This window comes from Tenrec ecaudatus, chromosome 7 (genome assembly GCF_050624435.1).
Source record: "Tenrec ecaudatus isolate mTenEca1 chromosome 7, mTenEca1.hap1, whole genome shotgun sequence".
NCBI lineage: Eukaryota > Metazoa > Chordata > Mammalia > Afrosoricida > Tenrecidae > Tenrec > Tenrec ecaudatus.
Window position 1 is genome coordinate 117,871,124 of NC_134536.1, and position 21,617 is coordinate 117,892,740.

The 21,617-nt window shown below is 47.0% G+C and overlaps 1 protein-coding gene across 2 annotated transcripts in view; it reads left to right on the forward strand.

Annotated features, from left to right (window-relative positions):
• Positions 1–9,337: 9,337 nt before the first annotated feature.
• Positions 9,338–21,617, forward strand: part of GCLC (glutamate-cysteine ligase catalytic subunit) — a 47,226-nt gene continuing 34,946 nt past the window's right edge. For both annotated transcript variants that reach the window (XM_075554967.1, XM_075554968.1), the window contains exon 1: positions 9,338–9,907. In XM_075554967.1, the coding sequence (XP_075411082.1) occupies positions 9,758–9,907 (150 nt within the window). In that variant the 5' untranslated portion in view covers positions 9,338–9,757. The remainder of the gene's footprint in view (positions 9,908–21,617) is intronic.

A 21,617-nucleotide genomic window follows, 5' to 3' on the forward strand; every position in this document is an offset into this window, starting at 1 on the left:
ATCTGCACTCCCCTAATTCACAATGATATGATTTTTTGTTCTTTGATGCCTGGTACCTGATCCCTTTGACACCTCGTGATCACATAGGCTGGTGTACTTCTTCCATGTGGGCTTTGTTGCTTCTCAGCTGGATGACCACTTGTTTACCTTTAAGCCTTTAAGACCCTAGACGCTATATCTTTTGATAGCCAGGCACCACATTTGCTTATGTTCACATTTGTCTTCAGCAATGGTGTTGGGAAGGTAAGCACCATGTAAAACCAGTTTAAAAGAACAAAGCATTTTTGCATTGAGGGAGTACTTGAATGGAGGCCCAATGTCCATGTGCTACCTTAATACTAAACCTATAGATATATGCATATAGATCTATTTCCCCATCCTCATATATAAATATATTTACATATGTACATGCCTGTCTTTAGACCTGTATAAATGCTCTTTGCCTCCTAGTTCTTTCCTCTATTTCTTTTTACTTTCTTCTTGTCCCACTATGACGCTCAGCCTTCATTTGGGTTTCGGTAATTCCTCTCGGTTACATTGCCCTTGATCAATCCCTACTAGGCCTCTTATACTCTCCATGCCACTGATTTTGGATCACTTGTGGTTCCCTTGACACTGGTTTGGTTAACACCACTTCCTTTCCCCACTTCCCCCTCTCTCACGTCCCCCCGAACCATCGGTCCCATTGTTTTCTCCTCCAGATTGTTTGTCCAGACTATCTTATCTAGTTAGACCTACAGAGATAATAATATGCACAGAAAACAAGACAGAGCAAAACAAAGTGACAATAAAACCCCAAAATTGTTGACAACAACAAAAAAACCAATGACACACACAAAAAAGTCTGTAAATAGTTCAAGTCTATTTGTTGACCTTTGGGAGTGTTTTCTGATGGGTGCCATGCCCTGGCCCCAAAGTCTATTTTGGGTACTCCATCAGGACTTCCTTGCTCTGTTCCCCGTGCTGTTCTGTTGCACCCCCTTATTGTTTTGCCATTGTGTGGTGGGGTCAGATTGGGTGCAATTCTCATACTGTGTCTCCTGTGTTGTCCCCTGTAGGGCTATGGGTCAGTGAGAGATGTTGTATCTCGTAGTGGGGCCGGCCCTATGGTCTTCTCTGTGCATTGCCTGCTTCGAGAGGGGATATCGTCCTCCAGGCTTGGTGGACCAAGATATGCTCCACTCTCTTCCTCCCCCTTCATTTGCTCTCATGTGCTCTGATTAGATATGTCCCTTTCCCTGAGCTGTAGCTTCAGTGCTGTCCTCTGATGTAAATTCTTGTGGGGGGAGGGGCGGCTGTCCATGTAGTTAGGATTGGGGTCGGCCCTTTAGACCTCTTTACTGGTTTCCTGCTTTATGCCGGCATGTTGCATTCACGTCTTGGAGCACTGGGTTGAAGTCTGGTCCCTCTTTCCCTGAGGTGCTATAAACAATACCCTACCCTTGCGTGGGTTAGTGGCCTGTTCACCGGCTATCCATTTCTCTTTTCTTCCCCGCTCATGTACCCCTTGATTTGGACCTCACCCAGCAATGTTTGTATACAGTAGCTATGCCCTATGTCCCTTCTGCATTTTTTTTAAAGCTTACCTCAGCAGACTCGTGTGTACTTGTCCTTTTTGTGCTTGGCTTACTTTGGTTAGCATAATTTCCTCTAGTTTTTCCCATGCGGTGATATGCTTCATGCGTTCATTACTGCTTTTTAGCAACGCGTAGTACTCCATTGTGTGTGTGCACCACAGTTTTTTAATCCATTTGTCTGTTGATGGAAATCTGGGTTGCTTCCAACTCCTTGCGATTGTGAACTGTGCTGTGATGAACATTGGAGCACAGATGTTTCACTGTGGTTTGTTTCTCCACTCTCCTGGGTCTATGCCCAGTAGGGGGATTGCTGGGTCGTATGGTAGCTCAATTTCCATCTGTTTTAGATATCACCAGATCGATTTCCATAGTGACTGTACATACCAAGTAAGCTATTTTCTCCAGTTCACTTTTATCGATGAAAAATGTTTCAAACTGAGATCTTGCTTTCTGATGAAAAATGTTTTGAGTTCATCACAAAACTCAAAAACACATTTTAAAACTTTTCCTCTGGACAACCATCTCATTTCAATGTGAGATAGCAGAGCATTATTCTGCGCATCCAACTTGCACAGTTGTGAAAGCAGTCGACTGTTGAAAGGGCTCGCCTTTACAAAATTGACAGAACTTATGACGCTTTTCATTACTTCTTGTAACTCTTGCAGCAGCGTCTTTGTTGAAAATATTTGACAATAAATCAAACAGTGAGTTCCAATGACTTTTCGTGACTCATTCAGCACCAAACATTGAAATCCAGGTCCAGCATAGCTGGAGCATCATCTGTGCAAACACTACAAACCTTTTCCCAAGAGATCTTATGCTCTTTCAGAAATGAATCAACTGTGTCAAATACATCATGTGCAGTAGTTGTCGTTTCAAGAGGTTTGCTGAAAAGAAACTCATCTTTAAAGTCGCCATCATTAATATACCTCATGTAAACCAGTAACTGTGAACAGTTTGCAACGTCTGTAGATTCATCAAGCTGGATGCTTAATATTGGAAGTGCAGCGGATTTAATTTCCTGGATTACCTGATCAAGAATAGACATATCATCTATTCTTTTGCAGACAGTGTACTTAGATAAGAACATTTCACTCAATTTTGTAACAAATTAATCTCTGATCATAACTCAAGCAATGTCTTTGGCTGCTGGCAACAGTAAATCCTCTGCAATGGTGTGAGGTTTCATAGCTCTGGTGATTCTGAGTGTCACCAAATATGAAGCGTCAATGGCTGCTATGTTTTGTTTGTGGTTCTTGCCACCAGTGTCAAGTCTGGCTTTCTCGAGTCCATCAGCTTTGCTTCTAAAACAGATGGTATCCTTGCCGGCAAAGCTCAGATTCTTGCTATCAAAATGGCGTTTTAGTTTGTTTGGCTTCATAGATTGGACTGATAGGACTTCACAACAAATAACACATTGTGGTTTCTCAATTCCTGCTGTAATTATTGAGGCCAAACCATACTGTAAAAAATCCTCACTATATTTGCTTTTCTTCACTTTCTTTTCTACATGATCCATTGTCATGAGATGGTTTGCTAATGAAGATAATATATAACAATAGTTTTCATAATACAAAAGATGATACATGGCATAGTTCAGTCAATACTGTTCATTAAAGTTTCCTATGATTTACCATTCTGTTCGGTTTTTTTTTACATACCTGTTACTATCACAAGGGGGAAATATTCCCATCAAACACAGCTGAATATAAAAAGACTGATCAGCATCCCGATTAAGTTGCCACGGCACAGATTTTTTTTGCAGTAGTTGATGATTTTACAGTACATGATTTTACATTTACCCATAATTATAATTCATGAAATGTTGTTTTACCTCCAATACTGCTGCTTTCAACGCAGTAGCTGCTTTTTTAAAACAAAAGTTTTGTAATTAATTTTTTTCACAGTAGCTGCTTTTAACAGAGTAGCTTCTTTCAATACAGCAGCTGCTTTCTACACAGTAGTTGCTCTCTATACATGTGTGACTATCTGCATAAGTACATTATGGATCCAACCCTGACACATACACCTGTATTTGTATAGGGTGTATGTGATGGGGTTGGCGCGATGTCATCACACTGGGTATTTATATGTGGGCGTACCCAGTTCCTAAGACCACCATAAATGTGTTTTCCAATGGTCTTAGGCGACCCCTGTGAAAGGGTCGTTTGACCCCTGAATGGGTCATAACCCACAGATTGAGAACCACTGCCTTAGAACTTGCTCCCAAAGATATCATTTCTCTGCCACACCTCTTATCTTACTCCCATCTTCCATCAACACACTCAAGCTTCTCCATCTTTTAAAAAAGCCTTCACTGGACTGGACTGTCATTTTACAAGTCTACCTGAGAACACATGTATTTATCAGTAAAAAAGAAAAACAAACTCATGAGAACGAAATATGGAATTTTGAAAAACAAGTTTAAAAATGGATCTTTGCTTTTATGACTTGAAAAGACACTAGCATATTTAAAGACCATGTTAGAAATACTGCTGCTTAAGAAACAATTGCTAATTTTTGCAAAAGAAGTATAATTCTGTCATCAAAAGATGCTGTTGGGGTTTATCCTGAAAGATAAACTTCATTCTTCTGGGCTCTCATTTAGACAGGTGAAGAGACAGGAGCCCTGAATGATAAACACAACTTTGTTTTAATTGACCTACCAGGTTACCTTGGGAGCAGGGATGGGTAGGTCTTTGGAGCTCTAGTGGTGTAGTTAGTTGTGTGTATTCTGGATCCCATCAGATCACGTCTCCTTAGAGCTTGCTCCCAAAGGTATCATTTCTCTGCTACATCTCTTATTTTATCCCCATCTTCCATCAGCACGCTTTGAACCCACCAGCCTCTCTGAGAGAGACTTGGCTTTCCACTCCCGAAAAGAGTTAGTCTGGGAAACCCATGGGCAGGGCAGTTCCACTCTGCCCTGCAGGGTGACTATGAGTCAGAATTGGCAGTGAGTTTGAGTTTGGTTCTTAGTTCTGGTATTCTCTCCGAAGGGTTAGGAACCATAAAATCCCAAGTATAATTTGGATTACACTGATGCATCTTTCGATTGTTCCATAGAGATTGCAAAGATGTCACTGCATTTCTTCCTACCAGTTGCTGTTGAGTCACAGGTCACCAGGCCTTTCAGGGCACTCCTAAATGGATTCCAGCTGCCAAAATTTCACTTATTACTAGTGCTTAGCCAATTCAGCCAGGAGCTCCTGTATTTCTAGAAACTCTCCCTTTCCCTGACTTGAGACTGTTTTTCTTCCGTGCATTTCATGCATTCCACCACCATCCTGTCATGCTGTATAAGGCTGAAGGAGTTTCAGTGGAACTTCCAGACCAAACTAAAACGGACTAGACTGTACAATCCCGACTGCTGCCACTTGGGGTGGGCTCTGCAGCTGCGAATAAGGCAAACCGGAGAACACTGGGGACAGGGTGTGTCCCAGGAGGAGGAAGAGGGCTGAGTGGACGAAATGTCAAGTCCCAAGAAGCATTCCACAGAAGGTAGCCATCAGCTTCACCCAGAAAGGTGTGTAGAAATCACACGGCCAGTCAAATCTGACTACTTGTTATTCAGTTTACAGAAACCTCAGTTGCCTCATCGAGGAAACTTAGCAACCACCAGAACGGTGCTACAGATGGCAGATGACAGGAAGCACCTGACGGTCGTAAAGCGGGTGCACATGGAGTGCAGCTGTACGGAGACTTCCCCTACAGGCAGCCCAGGAAGGACTCAGGGAGCAACAATGGCGGGGCAGCGAAAAGGTCAAGTCTAGAGGTGCCCTCTTGAGGACCACTCCCACACCACCGCTCCATCCCGCCCCCCAGCCCTTCCTCATTTGACTGTTGCGAGGCCCGTCCTGGGTCTCCGCTGGGTCGCCCATTCCAGGAATAAAGAGGGCCGCGTGACCACTGGGACCTGGCTCCTTTTTCTTCTCCCTCCTGGGAGGCCCGAAAACCATCCTATCTGAAATGGCTGCTTCAACACCCGCTGAATGAGCCCAAGGTCCAGAGGGATGACGCAGACTTTGCCCCAAGGTAGATGGCCAGCGCTGACCTCCAGCGCGGAGCCCGCACAAAGTGCTGAGTCACGAGGAGGCGGCCCCGCCGGCCCGGGAGGCGGGCTCGACGCGGTCACGTGGTGGGGGCTGTATCACAACAACGGCGCGGCGTGCAGCGCCCCGGCCGGCGCGGCTTCCTCCCGCGGCCCGCTCAGCGAGCATGCTCAGCTCGGGCGCGCGAACTCGCGGCGACCCCAGCTGTCGCGCTCCTCTGTCCGGGTTTTCCGGGCGGCCCTGGAGGCGGGGCTTGAGGCGGGGCCTAGGGCGGTATTGAGTGCCCAGGTGCGAGGCTGCGGTCCCTGGACCCCCTCTGGGCCAGCGGGAATTGGGGCAGTTCATAGCGAGTCTTCAGCTGGATGCGGAAGAAATGACCGCCAGAGCATCCTTTATCCGTGACTTTAAGCAGAGCTCATTGTGCAAGATCTGAGCACCTTCTTACACCTTTGTTAATTATTTAGCCCTTATTGGGCTGCTTGCCAAAAGAAAAAAAAAACGCACTCCTGGGAGTCGACTCCCAGTCGGTGCAATTTTGCAGAATGAAATCCAGGAAATAGACGACAAATTCCAAACCCCTACAGCTGGAGAGGAAATGTCGGTTGCTGAAGGACTTGTGTTGCACCTTGTTACAGTTGTTATTTTCCTTGTGGCAAAAATTGCTGAGCCGAGACGCCATGGCTTAAATTTGGCGTGACTACTGGGAGAGTACACAATTTGGAGTTCACGGAATCCATGGCTGCTGGTTCGGAACTGAGGGGTCGAGAGGGAAAGGCTCTGTCTGTAATCTGGGGCAGAATCACTCCAAGTGTTATTTACTTGTTCACCAAGTTCAGTACCATGTAGGGCATAAATCTCCAAATGTATTTGGCTTATCACCCCGAAATTAAAAACTTGTGTACTATAGCCCACCATCCAGGATAAATTAAGTATCTGCTGCCTGCTTGGATCATACCTGGCGGTATCACCTACTTTTGGAAATATTCCTGGGGCCTGTCTCTTACAGAAACGCCCAAATGCTGAAGTCTCCTCAGTAAAATGAAGCTGAGATATTTTTAAGAGCCCAGACTTAAGGTATTGTTATGGAAATACTTACAGGTGTGCAAAGGGATGTGCACTTAGTAAAATATAAAATTCTACACTACCGACGCTGTTGAATAAGACAGCATTTGAGGACCTCAATGATGTTTAATTTCCCAGTAGCCACCTTCAAACACTAAAAACAATCAGATGGATTGGTTTAAATAACATATTACTTAACCCAATGTATTTTAAATATGCAGGCAACCAATGTCAAAATTATGCATTAGCTATTTACATTCTTTTGCATACTAAGGCTTCAAAATCTTTGTGTGTATACAATACTCACAGCGAGTCTCAATGTGGACATTAGGTTTTCCTTGATTTCATAAAATCGGCAGTTGTAAACGTGGATTCACATACCCAAATTGTTCCAGACTTGGCAGTTTTTCAGTATAACTGAATGAAATGCCAGTCTTTAAATTTATGAAAATGAAATAAAACATTCAGCTTCTCAGTCAAGTTAGCCACATCACATGTGCTCCATAGCTGTGCGTGGCTGCTAGCTATTATGTTAAAACGCTGCAGATCTATGTAAGCATGAAGCGCAATGACTGGAATAACAGAATTGTCCTTTGGGATGTTTCACTTGCTTGTCTAACAATGACTGTCACTGTTCCCCATGGGAAAGCTAGCATGTATTAAGCTCCTCCTGCATACCGTGCAGGACGTCTTGTTAGTGTAGTGGGTTACAAGCTGGGGTGTGAATCTCAAGCAGTTCAAAGCCACCAGCTTGCCCCCGGGAAAAAGATGAGGCTTTCTATTTCTGTAAAAACGTAATGGTCTTGGAAACCTACAGGGGCACATCAAGTGTGCCCTATGGGGTTGCTATGAGAAACAATCAGCTTGATGGCGGTGACTGGTTTGTTTTGGTTTACCGAGCAGTGCTCTAGAACTAAAGGCATCGCAGGCATAAATCATATCCACCCCAGAGAGAGTCACTATTTAGTTTGGAGATGGGCTTTAAATAATCCCATCACAGTATACAAAGCATGTCCATGCAAATGCGACAGGGGTACCACACACACACACACACACACACACACAGAGTCCATTCTGACTCATAAGGTAAATGAGACTTAAAGGAGGAAGGCAAACAAAATGGTGTGTGTCGAGGCAGAAAGCACAGCTTTGGTGAGACGGGTACAAAGTACTGGGGCAGTAGCTGAGGCTATTGAGGTCATCTGTGGGCAAATTAGAAAGGACTTCATGTGCCAGGCCGGGAGGCTTGACTTTGAGTCTGAGGACTGGGAAGTGAAATGTTTCCTGATCATCAAACTCCATTCCCATCTCACTGGGTGCACACACTTACATACCACTCCCCTCCCCCCGGCCCCCACCGTGGAAATCATAGCCAGTCACCCAAAGACCCCAAGCCCTGGGAAAGGCACACTCAAACACCTCTGAGAGTGGGGGAAGTGTGCTTCCATGTCAGACATTCATGCAGCGATTAGCATGTGCCTCTGAAAGGCCAAGCCTCTCTTGTGAGGAAACATCAGACACAGTGTCTAGCTCGGAGCGTGCAGGATCCAATGCCTGTCAGCATTCTGACACTTCTTACCTGACAATGATTTAGGGGCGAGGTACCACCTTCTTTCCTTTCTACACCAAGATAAGCCCAACACGAGTTATTCCACACCAAGATGAGCCCAACACTGTCTTACTCCCATGGTAAGATTGCACAAGTCATCCTATCATTTTCATCATCAAATGGGTGAAATTTTTGGTTTGAATGGTGGATACGATGTTGGGAATGACTGCTTCCATCCAGGTATGTTGACAAAGTCCCTTTTGTTTCAATGGTTGGTATAGGACAGCGGTTCTCAACCTGGGTGTGTGTGTGTGTGAATGACCCTTTCACAGGGGTCACCTAATACATCCTGCATTCCAGATATTTACATTACAGTCCATAACAGTAGCAAACTTACAGGTATGAAGTAGCAATGAAGATAATGTTGTGGGTGAGGGGTCCCCACAGCATGAGGAGCTGTGTGAAAGGGTCTCGGCATTAGGAAGGTTGAGCACCACTGGTCTGGGATATGTGCCATCCAGGAAGCACAATGCGTGAAATAATAAAACAAGACTCAAATCCCTTGAAGACAAATGGATACTGCTTAGTAATAACTGGATTCGTTCACTGAGTATCTAGTTCATGTGCATGCACATCATACACATCCTTCTGATATAAAGATATGATTAATCTATTTTCATAGAGGTGGGGAAACAACTTGCCCCAGGGCTTGAGTCAGGGCATCAGAGCCTAGAGTTCAGCAGGGGCATCATCAGACTCCCAAGGTAATATTTTTCTCATTATGCATTTGTAAATGTAAAGCCCTTCTCAGCTAAAAATTACCTTGGCTAATTCTGGATTAATTCAGATTATTCCTTTTCCCCCGATCCCGAGTTTTCACTTTGGGGACTTAGCAAAACCGGATTTCTAGATATCGAATTTGCTTCAATGGAGTCCGACCGCATCCTCGGACCACGCCCTCACCCCGTCTGCGCACGCCTTCTTCGAGGTCCCAGCGGCCTCTCAGCCACGCCTCCTCTCCTGCACCGCCTCCTTTCCCCGCCTCTTGCCCGTGGCCTATAAAACCCGGAGCTCCGGATCGCGCCGGGAGCGGAGCGTTCGCGGGCTGGAGGACTGGGCATGCTCCGCGGCGGCGCAGGTTTGGGTCACAAGTAGGAAGAAGGCAGTGCACAGCCCCCGGCCCCGAGGAGCCGGAGCCGACCCGTCCCCGTCGCCGCCGGGGCCGGCAGGGAGCGGGGGCGGACGAGGGGAGAGGCCGCCAGGCCCGGAGCCTCCCGACTGCGCTCGGGTCTTCCGCGCGGCGCGGCGCGCCGGGTCGCTAGGTCCGTCACCTGGGTGGCCGGGAGCCGGCGCGGACGGGACCGTGGGCGCCCGAGTGCGGCCCGAGGGCGCCCCCACGGGGCGGAGCGAAGCCTCTCCCGCAGCCTCCTGCGCGTGGCTGAGTGTCCGGCGAGCGGCGAGCGCCCCGCGCCCGCGTCCAGAACGAGCGGCCGCGGTCGGAGGCGGCGGGGGCGGCCATGGGGCTGCTGGCCCAAGGCTCGCCACTGAGCTGGGAGGAGACCAAGCGCCACGCGGACCACGTGCGGCGGCACGGGATCCTGCAGTTCCTGCACATCTACCACGCCGTCAAGGACCGGCACAAGGACGTGCTCAAATGGGGCGACGAGGTGAGCGCCCGCGGCCCCCGCCCCGCGCGGAGCCCCGCCAGCCCGGCCCGCGCCTCTTTGTTCGGCGAGGCGGGGCGCTGGGCCCGGCCCTGCCCGCGGCCCGCAGGGCTGCCCCGGGGGTCTCCCCGGCGTCGGGTCCGCCGCCCTGCCCTGGCCACTCCGCGGGGCGCGAGCGGGGGCCAGCGCTGGGCTTGGGCACGGAGCCGCCGGCCCGTTCATTCATGCGTCTGGGGCTGGGGCGCATGAGGGTTGGACGCTGGGCGGCGTGAGCAGGCGAAAGTGACATGGGGTTCTGGGCGTACTTCTCAGGCTGGTTCTTCCCCATCCACCTTCGTGTCCCCAAACTTGCCTTTGCCATGAATGCCGAAGGGACCGAAGGACCATTGCTATTTAGGAGTCAGATGCTCAGGACGTTCCCTTCTGCCCCCCTTTGTAAACCTCTTAAAGATTTTATATCCCTGCACACACACTTTATGAGGTAGACATTGAAGCCCCGTGGCGATTTGCCTGTAGGAGTGGGTAGAAGGAGGAACTTAACTGGTTCTAAATGGAAGAGCTTAAAAATCAAAAAAGCAAACCCACTGCCATCGAGGGAAGCCTGGCTTACGGTGGCCCTTTATAGATTATCAAGACAAAATCTTTATCCTAGCAAACAGCCCCCTCTGCCCCAAGCTGAACGGTGCCGGGTGGATTTGAACTGGCAAACTGTCGGGAACCACTCCTCGCCCCCAAGGCTCCTTAGAAAGCGTGTATAGTACAGCTAATTAAGTGACTTACTTGAGTCTGTCTGTTTCATCTTTTTGCTGTAGCTTGCTTGCCACCGTGGTAAGTAAATGATTAACCCTGTCAGCAATTAGCACTCTGATCAAGGTGTGTTGCATCTGGGCAGAATACCTTGACAAATGCTTTCGTTCAAAGGTAATTCTGCCTCCTTCAACTGAAGCAAGTGTGCCGTTTTCAATTAAAAAGTATCCTCACTGGGAAATCACATTCCTATCGTAAGGGGCTGTCCCACTCTTTGGACAGAAACGGATCGTGTGAGAATTCCCCCGCTGTAGTTGATACTTAAGTTCACTCTTTCTTCGCGGATCTCAAGTTCTCTATACTCCTGGTGTGCTGGCTGACACGCACGAACATCCAAGTGCCAGGAGGGCAGGAATATCTGTGCATCTACCTTTTATTCTTTTAATAACTTCCTCCCTCTTCCCTCCCTCCTTGGAAACCACTAATCCATATTTGCCTGTTTCAGATAGTGAGACCTTCCAGTGTTGGTTCGCTTGCGCCTTGCATACTTCACCTAGTATAGTATTTTCAAAGTTCATCTATGCCGTAGCATGCAGCAGAACTTCATTTTTGTTTCTCCATTGGTCTGTTGGTTGACACCTGAGACAGTTCCTCCTTTTGGCTATTGCGAACAGTGCTACTGTAAATACTGTACAGTTACCAGTGCCTTTGTTTTTTCAAGCCTCTTGGGTATATACCAAACAATGGAATTTTCTAGCTGTTGAGTAAACCGAAGTGTGTAACAGGTGAGGAGGAGGGCAAACTTTGCCAGGTCAGGTTGTTAATAGACTTCGCCCTTCCCTCCCTCAAAGGGCGATGGAGAAGCGGGCCAGTATAACGCAGACTTACCTTATGTTTTTAAAGGGGAAACTGGACCTCGCATTCCAGCCAAGTCTTAAGGCTTCTTAGAAGTATCTTATTGGTCATACCTGTCCGGAAGTAGACTTGAGTTGTTCAGGACTGATGAGTTAGCCCAGTGGTTCTCAACCTTCCTAATGCCGCGACCCTTTAATAGTGTTCCTCATTTTGTGACGAACCCCCAAACATAAAATTATTTTCCTTGCTACTTCACCACTGTAACTTTGCTACTGTTATGTGGTTGTTCGACCCCTTAACGGCTGTCTTAACCGGAGGCGCACTGCCCTTACATTAAAACGTGTTAAGAGGTTCTCTGAAAACTCATCAGTGCCTTGAAAATGCAGCTGCAGATTTCTTGTTACAATACTTGGTGTCATAAAGGAAATCCCAAACTAGAAATTGATTTCCTAAATTGATTCTCCTACTTACTTAGCAGCATTTTCTGTTTATTTGATGGCCTATAGGGAATTTTTTTTTTTTGTCTTTCTAACATGTTCCTGCCACCTTGAGGTTTTTCCATCAACAAATCCTCGAAAGTGAGGTCATTGCTTTAAGCTAAATGGCAGGTTGAAAAGGTATTTTGGATTTTTCAAACAAACCAAAAACTGGAGTATAGAATTTTCAAGAAAAATAAAAACAACCAAACTCACCATCATCTAGCCACTTCTGATTCACAGTGACTCCATAGGACAGAGTAGAATGGCCTCTTTGAGTGTTCAAGACATTTGATCTTTACAGAAACAGACTCATGTTACTCCCACAAATCGACTACTAGGCTCAAACCACTAGACCTTGTGGCTGGTTAGTGCCTCACTTGGTAGCACACTGCCACCAGGGCTCCCTGAACTCGACCGACCAGTTGGAAATAATCCCCTGACACATGGAAAAGAATTCAGATTGTGAGTACTGCCCTGCTGTTTACAAAAACAGCCCCATTCTTCTTACTTTCCTGAACAGCCCTGCTGTCCCCCCCCCCCACACCCCCAGCACCCCACACACACCCAAGTTCTCTTGTCCACTTTTGGCCTATGAGCTGCAGGTTGTCTTTCTCTGTGTGGTCCATCTCTAGCTGAGAGAGGGTGGGACTTTCTCTTAGGGCTCTCCCAAGTATCTGCTACTGCCTTCAGCTTCTCTAGCATCTTGTCGGAGTAATTACCCATTTCCATTATGGAGCAGAAGTTTTCAAACTGCAGCTTCGGATCCAGTAGTTCATTGGGAAATACGTGAGAGCAGTGTTCACCAAAGTGGGTGGGCCTGCTCCCTGGGGGTTGCTGAACCAATCCAGGGTGGGAGGGGGGCTGCAAAAGCAGACACTTGCATGTTATCCCGAATGATAGGGCATAATATGAACATTTTTTCATTGCCAGAGGGGTGCTGAGTAATTTTTTGGGGGGGGAGGGGGGGAGAGGTAGGCCCAAGTAATTTGGGGAATCTATGTAAAGGATTCCAGTCAGGATTTTTTTAAAGGCTGAATTGGAATAGAATGAGGAGCAATAGCGTCGGAAGAGTATTAGAACAAACTTTGGGGGTATTTATTTGAGCTTGGTGTGAATTAAATCTCAGGCAAATGTTTGGCTCCTGTGTGTCACAGGCTGAACGAGTTGGAAAGCCACAACCTGATCTACTATGGAAGGCCTTCCTTGATGGGGGAGGTAAGCCGTGTGCAAAGAGGGAGAGAAATGACTCCAGGGCTCACACTAGTCTCTAATCGTGGGCCCTCGCTGCTGCATGCACAGAACAGACGTCTGGAGACCCGCCTGGAAGGTCGGACTGAAGCAAGCACGTTTGTTAGTGTGCTGAAACCTTGGGAAATGCCGAGAAAGGTGGACAACGAGATAAAAATAGCGAAGGGTGTGGTGGGTGAGGTGGCCCCAGGAGATGAAAGATGACCTTGGCCAGGCCCCAGTGCTTTAGATGCCATGTGTTGCACTGTGCTAGCGTCGTAAGGAAAGACCGCTCTTCCTGCGAAGTGCTACTTTTATATCTTGAGGGCTGTGAGCTTGACTGGAGAAGAAAGAATAAGTCTTGGGTCTGTGGCTGCAGGCCTCCATGGGAGGAGACAGACCCCTGCCACCTAGTCTCTAGAACAGCATTTTATGTTCTTGCACCAGAAAGAACTCTGGATTTGAAGTATGACCTCTGTTCGACTCCGCCGTCTGCCAAACTGGCCGTGTGATCTTGAACCACACTGGCCATGTGATCTTGAACCACACTGGCTTCAATTTGGACGGCGGGGAGGGGGTGGGTCTTACTCTCTGATGAAATCCAACTTTCCTAGTGCAAGACCCTAAGGGAAGAGCGTGCGTTTTTCACAGCATAAACTGCCCCTTCTGTGAAATTCACCTGATGACGATTCTCATAGTCAGATGAGAAAAGAAAAGGCTGCCACTGAACTCCCTGATGGACAGTAGATCGCATTATGAAATAGCAGGCGTACGCTGTGGGGTTGGGACTCAGAAGTCTCTTTCTGGGAGGACCTTGAATTGAGTCCCAGTCAGTGGACAATTAATTGCCTGTTCCCCCTTAACAAGACAAGTCCTAATCCTGCTCACTGTTCTGTTTCTGTGGGAAAACACAAGTTCTGACTCCTGGGTGCCAGAAAAATAGCTCATTTTGCCCCCAGGCAGCAGGGGAGCAGGTGAGGGATATTCCCAGGTGCTCTTTTACCTACAAAACATTCTGTTTCTATTTAAAAAAAAAAAAAGGAGAGGTGGAGCACTCTGGATTCACAACTCACACAGCTTTTTCAGGTACAGGTATTGTTGATAACGCAAGATGTGTGCGTTCTAGGGCAGATCTAAGGGATCTTTGGTGCTGATGTCTTAACGGGGACTCCTAGTGACGTGGCTGTTCCAGTACCCACCCCACCGGGTCGCTGACCAAGGGGAAAAGATGCAGCAGTCTGCTGCTGCGAGGACTCAGCCTCAGAAAGCTGCTGGAGCAGGGGACTCGCTCCTGTAGGGTCCATGTGACTCTGGGTCCCTGCCCCCGGCCCCATCACAGAATTATGTACTCCAGGGTGAGCGCCTTGCCAGGCCTTTTCAACTAATTAGTGGCAGAGACGCTGTCGGCATTGAAATCTGTCGGACTCTGGGTCTGTTTCTACAAGGGAGTATAGTAGGTTTGGGATTATTTACAACATGTGAGATGTTAAAACTGTACAGGTTATAGAGATAGCAGAAGAGAATGGTTAAAGGTAGGCTTCTTCTTAAAGGAGCCCTATAGTTGAGAAAAAACGTTAGACTCTTGCAGTGGCTCTCAAAGGGAAGGGAAGGGGTTAAATTGCCCTGTAGTCACCAGAAAAGCCCATGTGCACTCGGGGAGGCCCACGGACAGGGTCTTTAATACCTGAGGATGTACTTGGGCGCAAAACTGCCATGGTATTTAGTAAGGCTTGATTTTTCACTCGTTGAGTTACAGTAGGTTAAGAATGCTTAAGTGGCTCAGAAAATAAACACATAGCTTGTTAATAAGCTTGTGTCCTCTAGCAAAAATATATACTCTTGCACTGTAAATCTAGACTAAATGAAAGCATCTGCATTTGAATTTAATTAAGGCTTCAGTGTAACTCAGGACAAATTGCTTAATCTCACTGAACCTCGGTTTTGTGATCTATAAACTGGATAATGATACCTTCCTTATTACAGTGATTCAGATGATATGAAACGATGTTAGTGATATAGCTTGCATGGTACCTGACCTTTAGCTAGAATCTCAGAAGTGTTCAGAATGTTTACTTGGGAACTATCTCTGTCTCTAGTAGACCCACTGCCATCTAGTCCGTTCTGACTCGGGGTGACTCTGTAGGGTCTCTAAGGCTATACATCTTTACAGGAGCAGGTTTCTCCTGTGGCTCAGCTGGTGGGTTTGAACCATTACCCTGAGGTTAGCAGTACCAAGTTTACTTGGCGGCGCCTCCATGAAGGGACCTTTTGGAAGAGCTCCTTAGAAACATTCCACGAATGTGGGATTTTATGACCCGCGTTCCAAAATGTGCACCTTCAAGGATAGTTATGTTTTGCTGGGTTAGTGCATTTCTAGAGTGTATTTTTAAAGTCTAAAATGGGTTACTAAGACGCAGTATGTGTTGCTGGCTGCTTAAAATATTAAGCATGAATTATTTCTTGAGAGGTTTCTTTTGAGAGTCCTTATAAAGAGGTTTCTTAAAATTCATTGTGTATTCTGGATGCTAAAACACGTCTCTCGCTTTCCACTGTCACTGTGGACATTGAATGCTTCACCAGCCTTCAGGGATCTTTGTCTAAAAGTACAGTGAGATCAAGAAAGTACAAAGAAGAGAGACATGACCGGAGCTTTTTTGTTTTGTTTTTTGCAGATGGGTTAGCATACGCAGACACTCCTTCCCTCACGTCCTTCCCAGCACTTGAGGATCATTTTCTTTGTGGACATTTTAATAGGTCTGTGACTTTATTGGAGGAGTTCTGGTGGCACAGGGCTCACAGGGCGTGGCCACTAGCCGCAGGTGGGCGCTTTGGACCCAGCAGCTGCTAGACAGGGGCAAGATGCCACTCTGCTTCCGCAAAGATTTGCAGCCTCGGAAAGGCGATGGGGTGGTTCTGTTTGGTATTGTAAAGCCACTAGGGGTTGGAGTCACCTCAACACAGGTGCACTTTGGTGTGGGCCAGTTTTATTTCATTGACCTTTAAATCTTCATTCCCCCCAAAAAAAAAAATTGTAGTTACATCTTTTCCGTGTGTTCTTTGTAGTCTCTGTAGCTTTTTGAGTAGAGCTTGCTCACATCAGTCAGGCTGCTTGTTTTCTGAGCTTTGAGAACTCCAACTGTAAACCTGGATCAGACTCCAGGAGGCTTCAGAGGTCCACGGGCAAATTCCATGATCTTTTAGTTCAATTTCTCCACGAGCTTTTTAAAGTTGTTCCCCCCAGTATATGCTTGACCAAGTATTTTCTCCCAGTGGGCAGCTTGTCTTTTCATTTGAAAGTCGTGTCATTTGAAGACTAGAAGCTCTTAATTTCTGTGGTGAGTTTGTGTTTCACTGATGATGCTTTCCGTGGCTTAACAGGCTATTGCCCACCGCAGAGTCACAGAAGTTTCCTCCTGCTAACAGGCCCCTCGAAACGCGGATGGGAACGTTGCGGGACCTTTTAATTCCACCTTTCCACGAACTTTTTGAAGCTTCTTCCCATGTTCTCCAAAAGTTCTATAATTCTAAGTTTTACAATTAGGTAGCTGATCCGTGTTGAGTTAAATTCTGCATGGATTGTGCATGTTACTCCTCATTATCTGTTCTTTCTCCATGGCCAAAGGCTTTGCCAAGCATTATTGCTGTTAGTGGCTGGCAAGCTTGTCCCCACTGAGAGCTGCCCCGCGTGTGTCTGCGCAGGACTGTGCTTACCCCAGGGGTTCAAGGCTGTGACCGTTCAGGGCAGAAAACCAGGCTGTCTTCCGAGGCAGCCTTTTGACTAGTAGTCAAGCGCTTCACCATTTCTGCCACCCAGAGGCTCCTCCTTGCTTTGTTCCCCGTTGAGCCAGTCCATGCTTTTTTGGACAAATGGGAGGAAGGTGGGGTTTTCTACGCCCATCAAACCCCACTGGGGCAGTTGCTCCCTGTCCTAGAGAGTCGCTGGCAGTCGGCAGTGAGTTTCTCATATAGGTGTGGTTTTGTTTTTGGATGTCTTTGTTATTCTACTGATCTCTTTGTCTTTTGACAGCAATGATGTTATAATAACGTGTAGGATTAAGTGGTGTTGACTTTCCAACTTTCTTATTTCTCAGGTGACTGTACTCTTCAGTGACTGTTGATGTTAGATGCCATTGAGCCCATTCAGGCTGTGCACACAGCAGAGGCAGCGCTGCCCAGTCCTGGGCTTGTGCATCATAGTTCTGTTTGAGCCCGTTGTTGCAGTCACCTTGTTGGCGGTCTTCCTCTTTTACTCACCCTCTGTTTTACCACGTCCAATGGGCATAGGTCCGTGTGGGTTCGTACCCCACTCCTGGTACCATAATGGGTTAGAGAAACAAATCCAGAGACACTCGTATGTGTATAAGAAAGAGCCTTATAAAAAAGGGCAATTGTATATTAAGAAAACAGCCCAGTCCAGATCAAGTCCATCAGTCCGATATTAGCACGTATGTCCAATACCAGTCTATAAATCCCTTTTCAGACTCGTGTAATGCATGCACTGATGATGAGTGCAGGAAGATCGCAGGCCAGTGGGTGGAAAGTCTTGTGGATTCTGTGGCAGGTGAAGCGTCTTAGTGCTGGCGAGGGTCTCTATGTGGATCCTCCAGCTCTAAGGCTCTGGCTGCCATCAGCATTGCTCCATGTGGCTTGTCAACAGGAGTGTCTCACAGGGAGTAGGTGAGTGTTCCACCTCCAGTGAGCTATTTATCTCCTTAGTGCTTCCAGATGAGGTCATCAAGCTGTGACCTGATGGACAGGCTAGACTCCACCCATTCCCAAGTTGACAGGAGATGATATAACTGCCTCACCAAGTATGATGTCCATCTCCAGGGACTGGGCCCTTCTGATAACTGTCCAAAGTACACAAGGCCAAGTACGTGAGGCCATCCTCACTTCTAAGGAGCATTCTGGGTACATTTCCTTCAAGACACACTTATTTTTTTCTTCTGTTGGCCTGTGGTACTTTCAGTCTTCTTCAGCAAGACCATAATTCATAGGCGTCGATCCTTCTCCCAGACTACCATATTTCTTGTCCAGTTTTCACATGTGTTTGAGGCAATGGGAAGTACCATGGATTGGGTCAGGTGCACCTTAGTCCCCAAAGTGGCATCTTTTCTTCCTTAATGCTTTAAAGATTTCATCTGCAGCAGATTTATCCAGAGTGCTGCTTCCACGAGCATTGATGGTGGATCCAAAAAAACAAAAAAAAAATGAGTCCTTGATGACAACGTTGATCTTTCCCCTATTTATCGTGATGTGATCTGCTGGGCCAGATATGCGGATTTTGGTTTTCTTTACATTGAGTTGTAACTGTAGCCTTTGCTCTTCGTCAGTAGGTGCTCCAAGTCCATTCCACATTAAGCAAGAGAGGTGATGTTACTGGCGTCTTCAGGGTTGTTAATGGGCCTCCTTGCGATCTTGATGCCACGTGTCTCTTCCTGTCGTCTTCTCAGATGAGTTCCTCAGCCTACAGGTAGAAGGAGTACGGTGCAAAGATAGAGCCCTGATGCACATGTTCCCCGATGTTTAAACCTTCGCTCTGTTCAAACAACTGAAGAGTATCTATGTACAGATTCCTAGTGGGCACAATTAAGTTTTAGCCATTCCCATTCTTTTTGCTATTCATAACTTATTTCAGCTCAGCCCTGTTACACGATCTTGTTCAGAAGACACATTATTTATTCAGCGCTGTTCTTTGACTGTGAGCTTTGTTTGCAGGCTGGCTATATTAGATTATTACAAGACACCTGCCTGCAACCAAGAATTAGCCAGATATTAAAAGTTGGCATCTTTTTTGTTGTTATTTTGCTGTAGAGTATGATGCTCATCACTCAATATTACTGTTACTAATCTGGGAAAGTCAAGAAATATGTGTAAGAAATGGTGGGACCCATATTCTTGCCTAGTCATTTTGAGTTTTACCTCCCCCCTCCCCCTTGAACTATTAGACTGCACTAACCGCTGAAAAAAGTTAATTCAGTCATAAAACCATAGATGCTAGGTTTCTAGAAACCTTTGTCTTTAACTTCCTAAGGCAAATCTTTTTTTAGCCTCTAAAACTTTCCTGTAAAGAAAGAGCAAGGTGGCATTACATGTGAAGACTTTATTGTGACCAGACTCTAGGGCTCTCTGTCGATGACAGCTGCGCTTTTAGCCAAGAGATGCTTATTGGCTGCCCCTGTGCATTTCACATCCTGCCTCCGCCTTGGGGTTGAAGAGGCACTGTAGCTGTGAGAAGCTCTCTGCCCTCCAAGGGCTCAACTAGGACTGCGCTTAGCCAGGGGACCTAGGACTAAAGGGAATAATGACAAGGCAAGGCAACACCTGCTGCCATTGAGTCAACTCTGCCTCCTCACCCCGGAGGGCAGAGTAGGACTGCCCCATTGAGTTTCCAAAGCTGTGAATCTTTGGAAAGGCAGCAGGAAAGCCTCCTCTTTCAGAGCAGCTGGCGGGTTGGAGCTGTGGACATGGTGGCTAGCTGCCTGTAGTAGTTATATAATTGTTTGTCAATATGAGAGGACTAAGAGTGTAGGGGTGGAATCTAGCCTGTCAATCAGGTCACAGGCAATGAGACCTCTGTGTGTGCATGACCTTCTCCTGAGGATTATGGAAACTCTGGTATTCCTCCTTGGAGTCAGGAGACACTCTCTCTGCTCACTCCCTGGAAGACATTGGAGCTGACAAGACACATGGAACGACTCTAGTGCCCTGAGCTGGAGGAGCCATGTAGAGACCCCTGCCAGCGCTGAGATGCTTACAACACCACTGGATCCACAAGACTTCCCACCCACTGACCAGTGATCTTCCTGCATTTGGCATCATTGCATGTGTTTTATGATTCTGAAGAGGTCTTAATAGATTGGTATCAGACATATGGGCTAATATTGGACTTAGGGACTTGATCTGACTGGGTTGGGATGTTTTCTCTTACACACATATGAGCATCTAGGAATTTGTTTCTCTAGTCTACCTGGACTAGCACACAGCCCAGCATGTAATCCACGGGGCCTCCAGGACTACTAAGCAAGGAAAGGAGGGCAACAGATGTGAGATGATGACAGTGCCTGGAGTGGAGAGGGGTTGCTGCTGAGTGGCTGGGACTTTAGACCAAAGGGAGTGGCTAGAGGTTGGGGCTAGACACACAGATGGGGTTCAGGTTGTGGAAGGTCATTTTTATTATAGTAGGCTGTGTGGGGAGACCTAGCAGAGTAAGACCAGGAATGGGAAAATGAGAATTCCTGGAGATCCCTTCCATTTAAAAAAGAAACCAAAAAGCCATGGTTATCTAGTCACTTTGTGCTCATAGTGATCTTGTAGAACCACCCCCATAAACTGTCATCTTTAAGTCTTGTGGGTTCTAATTGTCAACCTTTCACTTGGCCGCCAGGCACTGAACATTGTGCCATTGGGGCTCCGCGAGCCCTCCCAGCCCGGGGGAGCCCACTGCCATTTTTCATCCCACTTTGGAAGGGACAGCCTTCCGTGCTGCTGTCAGATTGGCAGTTCAAACCCACCTGCTGCGCCAGAGCAGGGCAAAGATGACTGGTAATCTTCAGAAACCTAGGGACCAGTTCTACCCTGTCCTGTAGGGTTTGAAGACCCCAACACTCGTCCAGTAGAATTACCAGGTCGACAGTGAGGCATGGAAGAGCTGGTTTGGCGGTAAAGGTGGTACCTGCAACTAAGGGAAGAGAGTGATGTGCCTCAGGGGAGGAAATGCTGACAGACCCTCGGACCCTCGGGAATATAGAGCTGAGGAGGGGATTCAGCATAGATCCTGAGAAGGAGCTCTGTGGAAGATAGCCTGTCATGTGGAGAAGATTAGTGATAGACTAGAAGAACAGGGAAGGTGAGGACCAGGCTTGTGTAAGCACAAGTTTATGTGCAGGTAATCATCTTCAAGAACCCTACTGGCAGAGTAGCTACGCGTTGAGCTGCTAACTGCAAAGTCAACAGTTCAAAACCACTACTGGCTCACTCTAGGAGAAGAGGAGAATTTCCCCACCGCTAAGAGTTGCTGATTCAGAAACGCAGAAGATACGGGAGCATGAACAAACCTTAGGGGTCTCATCCAAAGAATGTGCTTTTTGACATGACCTTCACAGTGAGCTGGAGCACTTGGTTTATGCCCGGAAACCGCAGAAGGGTCTCCTGCTCCAAGGTTCTGCTGTCCCGGATGCTCTTTAGAGAGCTTTGTGGAGCTTTACACAGTATGGGTCTAGTATGGTCAGGCTTGGGTGAGTTAAGCTTGCTTTCATAGTAAGATCTCGAAGAACCCCCAAGACAGATGTTTCTGATTGCATAAAGGTTCACGCAGACCCAATGTTGCTTCTCTGCTTTTACTCCCTTTGCCCAGACCTTTAAAAAAAAAGGTTCCTTTGGACTCAACTAATTCTAATCTGTAC